Consider the following 12305-nt stretch of genomic DNA (forward strand, 5'->3'; position numbering starts at 1 on the left):
GAGTGAACCAGTGGATAGAGGACCTCTCTCCCTCTCTACCTTTGCCTTTCAAATAAATAAATAAATAAATAGTAATCAACTAATCCAAAAGAAGGTAAAAAAAAACAAACAGGAAATGGGGAATAGAGAACAAATGTGACAAGCAGAAAACAATAGGCGCGCAGACTTCAATCCACCTCCATCCATAATCTCAACAAACGTAAACATTTCAAACAGTCTAATCAGAGGGCAGAGAAACGTCAAGCTGGATTGAAGAAGCAGGAGTCATGGGCCACAGAAACAGGCAGCACTGCTCAGGAAAGGGGTGGTTGGGAGAGGGGCTGCGCGAGGAGGGAACTGCAGTGTGGGGAGCACAGAGCTACTTAGGATCTTTCTCATTAAAAAAATACCCAAGAGGTACTTACAAGGTCGGTAAGATTTAGCAATTAGGATGTTAGGGACCTTTTTATAAATTTTATTTTCAAAGATTTATTTATTTATCTGAAAGGCAGAGTTAGGGGGAAGAGGGGGGATCTTCCATTCACTGGTTCACTCCCCAAATGGCCACAATAGCCAGAGCTGGGCCAGGCTGAAGCCAGGAGCTTCTTCTGTTTCTCTCATGTGAGTGTAAGGGTCCAAGCACTTGGGCCATCTTCCGCTGCTTTCCCAGGTGCATCAGCAGGGAGCCAGATCAGAAGTGGAACAGTGGGGACTCAAACCGGTGCCCTTTTAGGATGCCGGCATTGCAGACAGTGGCTTAACCTGCTACGCCACAACACGAGCCCTGGGTTAGGAAACTTAGAAGAAATCTCTTCTAAGAGTTTGGAGAAAGTTAGTGATGTTTCCAATGAAGCTTCAATGGCAAAGATTAAGAAAGAAAATCATGATGTTTGCGACTTCAAATTAGTAATATTGATTACCACCAGAGAGAAGAACTGGGTACTGGGTACATGGATGGAAATGGGGGACACTATTACAGCTCACTCTTCCATACTTTAAAAATTCCACATATCTGGGGGCCAGTGTTGTGGTGCAGTGGGTTGAGCTGACACAGCAGCATCCCATTTCCGAGGTGGCTCAAGTCCTGGCTGCTCTGCTTTCAATCCAGCTCCCTGCTAATGCGCCTGGGAAAGAAGCAGAAGATGGCTCACATGGGAGATGCAGATGCAGTTCCAGCATCCTGGCTTTGGCTTGGCCCAGGCCCAGCTGCTGCAGACATTTGGGGAGAGGACCAGTGGGTGGCAGAGCTCTCTGTCTGTCCCTCTCTCTCTGTTATTCTGCCTTTAAATAACTCAATCTTTTTTTAAAAAATGAAAACTTCATATCTATCTATTTACATTTCTATATTACACGGTTTCTATTGAGTACTCTTTTTCTGAGCAAAGACATTAACAAAATTAATCTACATAGGAATTATTTATAGCCTTGTTTATTCATTTACTTATGTGTTGATTTATGAAAGAGGGAAACAGAGAGAGACAGAGAATTCTCTCTGCTAGTTCACTTCCTGAATGCCTGTAATGGTGGGGACTGGGCCATGCCAAAGCCAGAGGCTGGGGGCGCAGTCCAGGCCTCCCACAGAGGTGACAGGAGCCCAGTACCTGAGACCATCTCCACCTCTGCCTTCCCAGGATTTGCACGGTAGGAAGCTTGGAAACCAGATCTGGCATGGAACTCTCCAATGTGGGATGTGGCACTTTTTATTTTTTTTAAATATTTATTTATTTGAAAGGCAGAATTACAGCGGCAGAGGGAGAGGGAGAGTGAGAGAGAGAGAGGTCTTCCATCCACTGGTTCACTCCCCAGATGGCTGCAATGGCCAGAGCTGTGCTGATCCGAAGCCAGGATCCAGGAGCTTCTTCTGGTTCTCCCACGTGGGTGCAGGAGCACAAGCAATTGGGCTATGTTTTACTGCTTTCCCAGGCCATAGCAGAGAGCTGGATCAGAAGCGGAGCAGCCGGGACTCGAACCGGCACCCATATGGGATGCTGGTGCATGTGGTATCAACCAGTGTCTTAACTGCTAGGCTAAACCCCCACCCATAATCTTGAGAATAATTTCCTCCCTGTCCAAATCCAAAATATAAATAGAAAAAAACTTCAGGAATAACAACCTCAAACTGAAAACAAGTCAGCAATGTCAAATGTGATTTCAGAAATAAAGCAGACTTGCTTTTCCAAAGCCAAATCCCCTTTGCTGTCCACCCTGTGATACCAGTCTCCTGAAGTATGTGAGGTCTTTCAAGGGGCTGTGGAATGAGACGGGGAAAAAGTCACAGCAGTAAATGCTAGTGGGTCAGTAAAGACTGAGGATTTTTTAAAAGTGGGAAAAGCTGGATGATCCCCCCAGGATATGTAATATCAATTAGTAACCAATTAAAATCCAATGCTTAATACCAATTCATCATTGACAAGTATCAATCACTCTTGATCGATGAGAAGCAAGAACATCAAATGGATGAGGACCAAGTCCTGGGACCACGTCTGATCTTAGCAAGATTTAGAGCAAGTCCTGAATAAAATAAATCCACAACATGACATAAGACACAGTTCCAATATATTAGCATATTACCTTGCCAGAAAACAAAATTCTCAGACTCAGCATGACACGCAGAGATAGGTGGATGGTGGCTGACCTGATGGGAGAAAAAGGGCAAGAAAGCAAAAAATGAATGCACTTCCATGTCTTCGAAATCTGTACCTTGTCCCTGGGGCTTCCTCCAATGCTCGATGCATTAACTGAAGGAAAACTTCCCCAGCTGCCTTCAGCAAGCCTGTCCTCAAGAGGGCGCTCCTGACACAGTCAGCTAGACTTGCTCAGGTTGTATGGGGTGAGAGGAAGACAGGTGCGTGATGGTCTCTGAGAACGTGAGGGAGGCTGGGTGGTGGGTGCTGAGGACAGAGATCTGTCTTGAAAGATGTAAAAGTAAAAACAGGGATATTTGAGGTCTACCGACACAGAAACAAACAAGGTAAGTTGACGCTGACCACCAATGTCACGATCGCTATCGGCTGTTCTGAAAGTACTTGCCAAGGTGCTGTGGCATATCGGGTTAAAGCCCTGGCCTGAAAGGCTGTCATCCCATATGGGCACCAGTTCTAGTCCCCGCTGCTCCTCTTCTGATCCAGCTCTCTGTTATGGCCTGGGAAAGCAGCAGAAGATGGCCCAAGTGCTTGGGCCCCTGCACCCACATGGGAGACCCAGAGAAGCTCCTGGCTCCTGGCTTCGGATCAGTGCAGCTCTGGCCGTTACAGCCATCTAGGGAGTGACCAGCGGATGGAAGACTTCACTCTCTGTAACTCTGTCTTTCAAATAAATAAAAAATAAATCTTTTTTTTTTAAATAAAGATTTATTCATTTGAAAGGCAGAGTGACAGAGAGAAATCATCCATCCATTGGTTCACTCCTCCAAATGCCCACAATAGCCAGGGCTGAGTCAGGACAAAGCCAAGAGCCAAGAGCATCATCCAGGCCTCCCGCATGGGTGGCAGGAACTCCAGCACATCGGTTGCTTCCCAGGTGCAGAGCAGAGTGGGATCCGAAGCAGAGGACCCCAGGCTCAGAACTGGGAAGCGGGTGTCCCAAGCAGCAGCTTAACCTGCCCACCCCTTGCAAATATCTGGATTAAGAGGCAAGAGCAAGTATTTATCAGACTACCTGTAAGCAACACGGATACTCTCTCCCTCTGGCTCAGCACAGCTAACTAGAAAACTCTGCCTCATGAAGTCCAGTATCTTCACATCACCTACAAGGAGATCACGCCAAGATAATCCTGGGGGCTGGCACTGTGGCACAGCAGGTTAAGCCACTGCCTGTGATGCCAGCATCCCACGTCAGGGCCCCAGCTGCTCTGTTTCCAAACCAGCTTCTTGCTAAAGCTCCTGGGAAGGCAGCAGATGATGGTCCGAGCACTTGGGTCCCTGCCACCCACATGGGAGAATGGGATGGAGTTTCTGGCTCCCAGCTTTGGCCTGGTCCAGATCCAGCTGTTGTGGTGAGAGAGCGCAGATAGAAATGTGTGTGTGTGTGTGTGTGTCCTGTCACTCTGCTTTTCAAATAAACCACACCAGCTTGGACACGTGGAGACAAAGATTTCAATCGAATGGGTATCTTTCAGGTGGCTCTGTGAACATAAGCCCAGGTGCAAGCTGAAGCTTGTATGGTCTGAGTGAACCACGTGCATCCTTAGAATGGGGGCCTCGCACTCTCCTGTGGGAATCACAAGGGCAGTATTCATGCCCTGACTTGGAAACCTGACTCCTACAATGCCACGCTTTGCTTTGTCTTCATTTATTATTTTGTTAAAGACCCAACTACTTGGAGAGATTTCCTATCTCAAAATGCTGACAACCACCTCCCCCCACCCCCAGTTTCCACACACCACCAGCTCTCAGTGAAATCAATGGAGCTAATGTTTGCGCCATGGGATCACAGGAAACTAAATCAGGGCAAGACCCCGCCCACAGTGCTATACAATGCTCCCCTCCCCCACAATGTAGGAAGACTTTCCAGCAGATTATTATACAGCAGATTACAATGATGTCAAAGAAACAGTGCAGGGTCGGGGGAAAGGGAGCATCAGAGCCTGATCAAGAACTTGGCTTCTGTATGAGTGTAGCTGAATACAAACATCCAAGCAAAATAAGGCCCAGAACAACTATGCACCTGTTCTGAAACCATTTTAAAACTGAGAAAACCGGATGCACTGTCCACCTGAGTCATAAAAGCAGCCCTCTTACACCATGAAGTATGCACACATCCCATAAAAATGCACATCTTCCCTTTATAAAACTACAGCGCCAGACTGGTGGATCGGTGTTCAGTACAGCGCCTTGACATGGGCCCGATGATGCTTTCTGAAGGAACAAAGCTCAGCATTCAAATACCAACGACTTTGCTTATTTCCTTATGGCTCAGTGGCCTGAGAGGACGGCTCATTTACTTCCCATTGCTGTTACCAGGTTTGCACAGCTGCCCGGGGCAGGGGACTCTACCCAGAGGCCTTGTCTGCCTTGCACAATTATTTCCTCACCACAGCTGCTCATTTGGGACACATTCCTGGAGCACCTGCCATGGCCGCACTGGTGTCAGGGAAGGAACGTGACCGTTTGCTGTCCCACAGACCCAGCTCCCAACTGCACAATGTCACCTGTTGCCTTCTGACCTGGCGCAGGTTTCTTAAGCCCTCTTGGCTTCAGTTATCTCATCTATGAAATGGGCACAATGGCTCTGCCGTGGCTAACCAGAAAACAGAACACTTGTAAAGCATCCAGGATCAAGGTATGAGTTAGGCAGAGACTAAATTTTTTTTTTATATATTTCCATTTAGTTCTCATGGTAACCATGTATCTTTACCCATTTAAAAAATATTTATTTATTTATTTATTTGGAAGACAGAGTTAGAGAGGTAGAGGCAGAGAGCCAGAGAGAGAGAGAGAGAGAGGTCTTCCATCTGCTGGTTCACTCCCCAAATGGCCACAATGGCCAGAGCTGCACTAATCTGAAGCCAGGAGCCAGGAGCTTCTTCCAGGTCTCCCATGCAGGTGCAGGGGCCCAAGGAGTTGGGCCACCTTCTACTGCTTTCCCAGGCCATAGCAGAGAGCTGGATCAGAAGTGGAGCAGCTGGGATTTGAACTGGCGCTCATATGGGATGCCGGCACTGCAGGTGGCAGCTTTACCTGCTACACCATAGCGCCAGCCCCCTGCCTTGTTCTATAAACTCAGAAATAGTGTTTCTGCCCAGCAATAAACCTAACACTGCACCGTTAATGAGTGACCAGGCAGCAGTGAAACCAGGCTCCCACAGCCCCCGCTGTCTGCCCAGCAGCTTTTCCATGACTGCTTTCAAGGTTGGGCCTCTGTCCGTCCCCAGAGCACCCCAAAGGTCCCTTCTCACGGGCATTCAGACAAAGAACCTTGAAATCTGACGGTCCAACCTCTCCTCAGTCTTATTTATTGCTTTGTAAGGTGACCCATCCAGGCTTTGAAATGAAGTGATCCCGACGTCTGCTCGCAACGTCTTCCCCAAACCGTGGCATCAAAGAGGGCGGTGGATGCCCACACATCTGAACGTCTTACACTGAGGCTTCGAGTAGCTTGAATCCCACAGGAAGGGACGATTCCCCTTCGTGGTTAGAGGCCGAGCCTCTGCTGAGAGCAGTGTGTCCTCTGGCAGCCTAACCTGGGCTGTCCTCCTCACGTCCTAACCCCGGCAGAGAAGGGGCCGCAGACGCGCTTGAGTGCGCACGATCCAGCCCTGGAGGCTGCTGGGCTCGCCTGTTGGATCCATCTGGCTTAGACTGGTGTTTAGCGTCTTGCTCCTTCACCTCCTTTGCAAAGGGGAGCGCTGCCCTGGTGGTAGGGAGTCCCGAGCAGCCAATACCTCAGCTCACATGACTTTTCTCCTGGTGAGACAAGTGCCGTCCTGTCTGAAAGCACAGGTCAGTTCCCCTGGGAGCAAACGTTCTTGCCAATGACCGTGTATCTGTCTAGAGAGGCTGTTCTTCACCCGACCTCACCATTTTGGGTTTAGACTTTGCATTTTATATAGGGGGCATGTGGTCCATGGAGATGCAGATGGGGGAAGAACATGTTCCAATATTCATGCATTTTCTAAGCTTTTCTTTTCCAGGTATAGATAAACATCCCTCAAACACATCACTTTTCCCCTGCAAGTGCCCAGAACTGTAAGTACAGCATCTCCCCAGCTCCTGGCCCTCCAGAGCAGTGCCCCTTCCCACGCCACTCATCCAACATCTGTCCATTGCCAGAGCAGGGCCAGGCCTGTCCCAGCCACTGGTGCTATAAGGACAAGCCAAAGAGACGAAGCCGTGGCCCTGCTGGAGTGGAGATGTGGAGTGTGGAGATGATGAGACGCACCACACACACAGGGGTACCTGATTCGTCAGCAGTGGCGTATGTTAGGGAAAACTAAGCAGGGCCCACAGATGGGAGGGTAGGGTGTAGGGGTGCACGGGTGCAACTCCATACAGACTGGCGGGGGGCGCACTCTAACACCGGAAAGCTCTGAGGCCATGAGCAGGAAGGAAGTGACCACACAGGGTTCTGGGAGAAGCACAGGGTAGGCAGAGGCCAAGGCAGCCGTCTACCAGCGGCTGAATCTGGAGAAGCAAAGGCCGCTGTGGCTGAAGCTAAAGGAGGGAGGGGAAGTGGTTAGAAGCCTGGGGTTGGGGACAGGGTCTCGGTGGCTGTGCAGGCCGTGGCTGGGGCTGTGCATTTTGTCCCAAGTGCCACGGGAAGCTGCTGGAGGCTGCAGAGCAGATGCTGTTTCTGTTTAAAACAATCACTCCGGCAGGTGGATGGGGAGCTGGCTTCGGGGACGAGAGAGCAGCCAAGGAGTCTGCTGCCATAGCCCCAGCCATTGCTCACAGTGGCACAGGCCACCGGGCCAGTACATCAGGTGGCAATGAAACTGACTGGCTTTGGAAGGAAGGTCCCTGGAGGGAGATCCGAGATTTGCTGATAAACAGGACATGGAGCTTCGCAGGACAATGCCAAGGTCACCAGCCTGGAATGCAGTTGACAATGAAGTTTTATTTTTTAAGATTTATTTATTTATTTGAAAGTCAGGTTACACAGAGAGAGGGAGAGGCAGAGAGAGGCAGAGAGAGGCAGAGAGAAAGAGAGAGAGAGAGATCTGCCATTCGCCAGTTCATTCCCCAACTGGCTGCAATGGCCGGAGCTGTGCTGATCCAAAGCTAGGAGCCAGGAGCTTCTTCCAGGTCTCCCACATGGGTGCAGGGGCCCAAGCACTTGGGCCACCTTCTACTGCTTTCCCAGGCCATAGCAGAGAGCTGGATTGGAAGTGGAGCAGCCGGGACTTGAACCAGCGCCCATATAGGATGCCAGGCCAGGGCGTTAACCCACTACACCACAGCACCGGCCCTAAGTTTTGTCTTCCCCATGTTCAGAGTTAATCACTGATCTCACAAACACAGGGGCTCCTTGCAAAAACAAATAAAACACTTTTCGTGATGATGCAGACAACCATAAGACAATGGTTTAGTTGACTTACATTTGATTGATTAATTTTTAGATTTATTGGGATTTTTTTGGAAGGTGAAGTGCTAGTTTTATTTGAACAGCTGGAATTTGCCCTGTGACAGTCCCTTTTAAAAAGCTGCCATCTTAGCAGTAAACAGCCCCGCCCACCAGCAGGTAAAAGAACTGTCCAGAGAGGTGAGTGTGCTGATGGGTGTGGCATTTCTAAGTCTGTCCAGGAATGTTCGTCCTGAGTTCCCCTAATGAGTAACCAAGCAGGAAGAAGTGCTGATTCTGAACAAAGACTTCATTTTAATCTTCTACATTTTAGTAACTTTTTAAATAACCACTTTTAACTTTTCTGACATACTCCACAGTCTGGTGTTGGGGGGATAAACAGTTAAAATTACTTGGACAATACTCTGCACAACTGAAATCTCATGTAACTAGGGGAACTATCTTTTACAGATTATTTGACAATGACAGAGAAAGAGACGGACAGACAGCAAGGGAGAGACGAGAGCGAGAAAGTGCACTTCCATCTCCTGGTTCACTCCCCCAGATGCCTGCAATGGCGGGGACTGGGCCAGGCCAAAGCCAGGAGCTGGGGATTCAAGCCAGGTCTCCCACATGGGTGGCGGGAACTCGATCACCTGAGCCATCGCCCGGGGCTTCCCAGGGTCTGCAATGGCGGGAGCCAGGAGCCAGGAACCAAACCCAACTTCTCTGTGCCAAACACCGGCCTGGGAAAGTAACCAGCAGGTGGTCGCTCAGGACACCAAACCTTCCCTCAAGGTCTAAGGGAGGAAGCACAGCCCACTGAAACCAGCGTTTGGCCGCAGAACCATGCATTCCTGAGATGAAGCGGAGACCCCGTGTTTCCGCTCTGCCGGGCAGCAGGAGGCAGAGGTGAGGACAGGAAGCCTTTTCTTCCTGAATTCCCCTTCTCCTGGCTGAGTTAGCAAGGCGCAGCTGAATCAGATTTCTTGGCACAAAGGCAGCCCTGGGGAAGCTGGAACAGCCCCAGGGGGAGGATGCGGGCCAGGAATGTGGGCTCCGCTTTCACAAAGGCCTGCCCGGGGCACTTCCCAAAAGTTACTGAAAACATGCACATTTTGGCACAGAAAGTTTTGAAATCCACATGAAGTTTGTCTGCAGTACGCATGTGCCACAAATGGCTGAAGATCCCCCATGTGCATGGATTTTGGAATTCTTCCTGCATCAGAATAAGGTTATGTTTTCATTCCCGCTCCCAGGAACTTTTTCAAGAACTCGGGTAGGTGAGTTAGTGGGATGAAAGGTTCAAGGGACAACGACTCAGGAAAATCCCACCCAGGGATCCACGCATGAAAAGACTCTCAGACGCACAGCCAGCAACTCCAGCTCCTGCGCCTTCCTCACAGTGCCCAGAAAACACACTGGGAAGGGAAGAGGGGGCCTGGGTCCCGCAGAGGCTGTGGGGCTCCGGAGAGCTCTCCTGGCCTTGGCCTCGGTTTCCTGCCTGCAGCTGATTCTTGCCATCCTCGGTTGTGGGAATAAAGCCCACCACAGACCTAACGCATCACTGTCGCTGGGAAGAGCTGGAAAGAAATGCTTCCTCCAGCTAGGGACGGCAGGAGTCCCTCGGAGGCCATATTTTGGGGCCTTCTACATGAGAGATGGCAAAGAGAGGCGGGCTCTGATGTGGCCGACCTCTCTGGGGCCAGCAAAGATTCCAGCTGCCCCACGTACTCTCTTCGAATGGCCACGTCCCCAGGAAAACGACGAAGCCTCAGGAGGAAGAGACAGCTGTTCCTTTTCAAATCACGGACCGTCGTCTAGAAAAGCCAAGTTGCTGTTTTTTTCCAGGTCCTATAAATTGGAGATAGGAGTTTTCCCATCGATGTGCGTAAAATTCCACCCAAAAATTGTGCTTTGGGAGCCCTGCCCAGGTGATCAGAAAGGGCACTTGTAGAGAGGCCTGAGGATCCCCCAGGCGGCGAGAGCTCAGGGTCTTGTGCACACAGTGGGTGGGGCACAGTCGGGCTGTCTCCATGCAGGCAGACAGTTGCCTGGGCGGAGGTACAAGGAGCTACCTGGCAGGTGCCGGCAGGCACTGGTATGAACCAGAGCGGAAGGCCTGGCATCCTCTCCAGATGTGCTCACTGAGCAGGAGGTCACGGGTGAGCTGGCACAAACCACAGGGTCAACAGAGGGATGGGGGCGGGGACCGAACTGCTGTATCTCCTGCAGGCCACAGAAGAGAGGGCCTGGCCCAGAGCCACTCCCAGCCTAGGGCAGAGGGCAGTCTGGCATCACAATCGCCCAGCCTCATCCTCCTCCCATCGAATACTCACCCCTGATCCTAATCTAGCTGCCCAAGTCCAAATCACCCCTGGCCACGCCAGCCAAAGCCCGCTGGTCGCCACGGCAAGTCCACTTTTCACAACAAATGCTACTGTGGATCAGCATTCTAGTTTATACAGTAGTCTGGTAACCTGAGCTGGAGTGAATAAGCCCCAGAGAGACTTATCCAGGCTGAGGGGCATGGAAAGAATCAACCGAGGCCAGCACAGCTGTGTAGCAGGTAAAGCCGCCGCCTGTAGTGCCGGCACTCCACATCGGCACCAGATTGAATCCCGGCTGCTCCACTTCTGATCCAGCTCTCTGCTATGGCCTGGGAAAGCAGTAGAAGATGGCCCAAGTCCTTGGGCTGCTGCACCCATGCGGGAGACCCAGAAGAAGCTCCTGGCTCCTGGCTTCGGATCAGCACAGCTCTGGCAGTTGTGGCCATCTGGGGAGTGAACCAGCAGATGGAAGATCGATCGATCGATCGATCGATCGATCTCTCTCTCTCTCTCTCTCTCCCTGCCTCTCTGTAACTCTGCCTTTCAAATAAATAAATAAATAAATAAATATTTTTTAAAAAAAGAGTGTGGCTCTGAAACCATCAAAAAATAAGAGTAAAATAACAACATTGGTCAGGCTTTAAAAAAAAAAAAAGATTCAATCATGTGACCTTCAGACAGCTGTGAGCCACACTGGCGGGCCCCTGGTAGCCCTGCAGCCAGCTTTTGGTCTCACCAGCAGCAGCACGCCGCCTTCAGATTGCCAGAGAGCGGGCCTGGTGCCCTGTGTTATCATAGGCCAAGGCACGCGTTAGAACGCATGCGGACCGTTCTAGTTTCTTCGGGTCAAGGAGTTCCTGAAGCTCCTCTCTGCCTTTTCAACACCTCTCTTACTGTTTTTTTTTTTTTTTTTAATATAAATAATTACTTCTGGGTGGGCACTGTGGCACCGGGGGTTGAGCCACTGCTTGTGACACCTGCATCCCATATCAGAGTGCCTGGTTTGAATCCCAGCTACTCTGGCTTCTGATCCAGCTTCCTGCTAATGTGACTGTGATGATGATGATGGCTCAAGTACTTGGGTTCCTGCCACCCATGTGGGAGACCCAGAGGAAGTTCCTGGCTTCTTTACAAGAATTACTTTAAAAAAAATAAAAAACAAAAATAAGAAAAAATGAAAAAACAGAGTACTTTTACTTTTTAAAGATTTATTTACTTATTTATTTGAGAGACAGGCAGAGAGAGAGAAGGAGAGTACCCATCTGCACTCCTCAAATGCCCACAATGGCTGGGGCTGGGCTGGGGTCAAAGCTGAGAGCTGGGAACTTACTGTAGGTCTTCCTCATGGGTGGCAAGAACCAACCACTTGAGCCATCATCTGCAGCCTCCCAGGGTGTGCAGCAGCAGGAAGTTAAAGCCACCCCTAAAAGTCCCCTCTAAATCAGCAATCGTGACCTACTGAACCTTCATATCGTCATATTACTTCCTTTAGGAACCAAGCGGTATCAGTCCTGTTTTATAAAGAAACAGTTGACGCTGAGTGTGCGTAAGTAGCTCAGACGAGGCCACACACAGAGCCTCACAGATGGAAAGGTCAGGGTCTGAACCAGGCAGGTCCACAAACCCCACTCCCTGCCCATCCTATGCTACCAACAAGGACCAGACCCCTTTCTTGTTTGTCTCTGTGGGCTCCAGTTCACACACGACACGTGAAGTTCTTCCTGTCGCTGTGCACCTGTGCACACGCCCCCAGCGCTGATGTCCCCCCGGGCCCCACAGGAGACAAACAGCAGAGCCTGCATTTGGCCTTGCCGGGGAGAGCCCCAGCACTGACGCCTAACTGCACACAGGCTCCTGGGACCACTCATTTCTTACAGCTGCTCGTCTTGCTCTGATAGTCTGCTGTAGTGTGGGGCTATTTTGGGCTTGTATTTTTTTTTTCTATGAGAGTGCATATAATACCATGGTAACCAAATTATATTTTCATTTATTCCCATT

At 50.2% G+C, this 12305-nt stretch overlaps 1 protein-coding gene across 8 annotated transcripts in view; it reads right to left on the minus strand.

The window, feature by feature from the left end:
- The window catches only part of OSBPL3 (oxysterol binding protein like 3), a 202243-nt gene that overhangs the window by 25546 nt on the left and 164392 nt on the right, over positions 1-12305 (minus strand). For all 8 annotated transcript variants that reach the window (XM_051852838.2, XM_051852843.2, XM_051852842.2 and 5 more), the window contains one exon: positions 2551-2614. In XM_051852838.2, coding sequence (XP_051708798.2) covers positions 2551-2614 — 64 coding nt within the window. The remainder of the gene's footprint in view (positions 1-2550; positions 2615-12305) is intronic.

The sequence above is a fragment of the Oryctolagus cuniculus genome, chromosome 16 (assembly GCF_964237555.1).
Source record: "Oryctolagus cuniculus chromosome 16, mOryCun1.1, whole genome shotgun sequence".
NCBI classification, from domain to species: Eukaryota; Metazoa; Chordata; class Mammalia; order Lagomorpha; family Leporidae; genus Oryctolagus; species Oryctolagus cuniculus.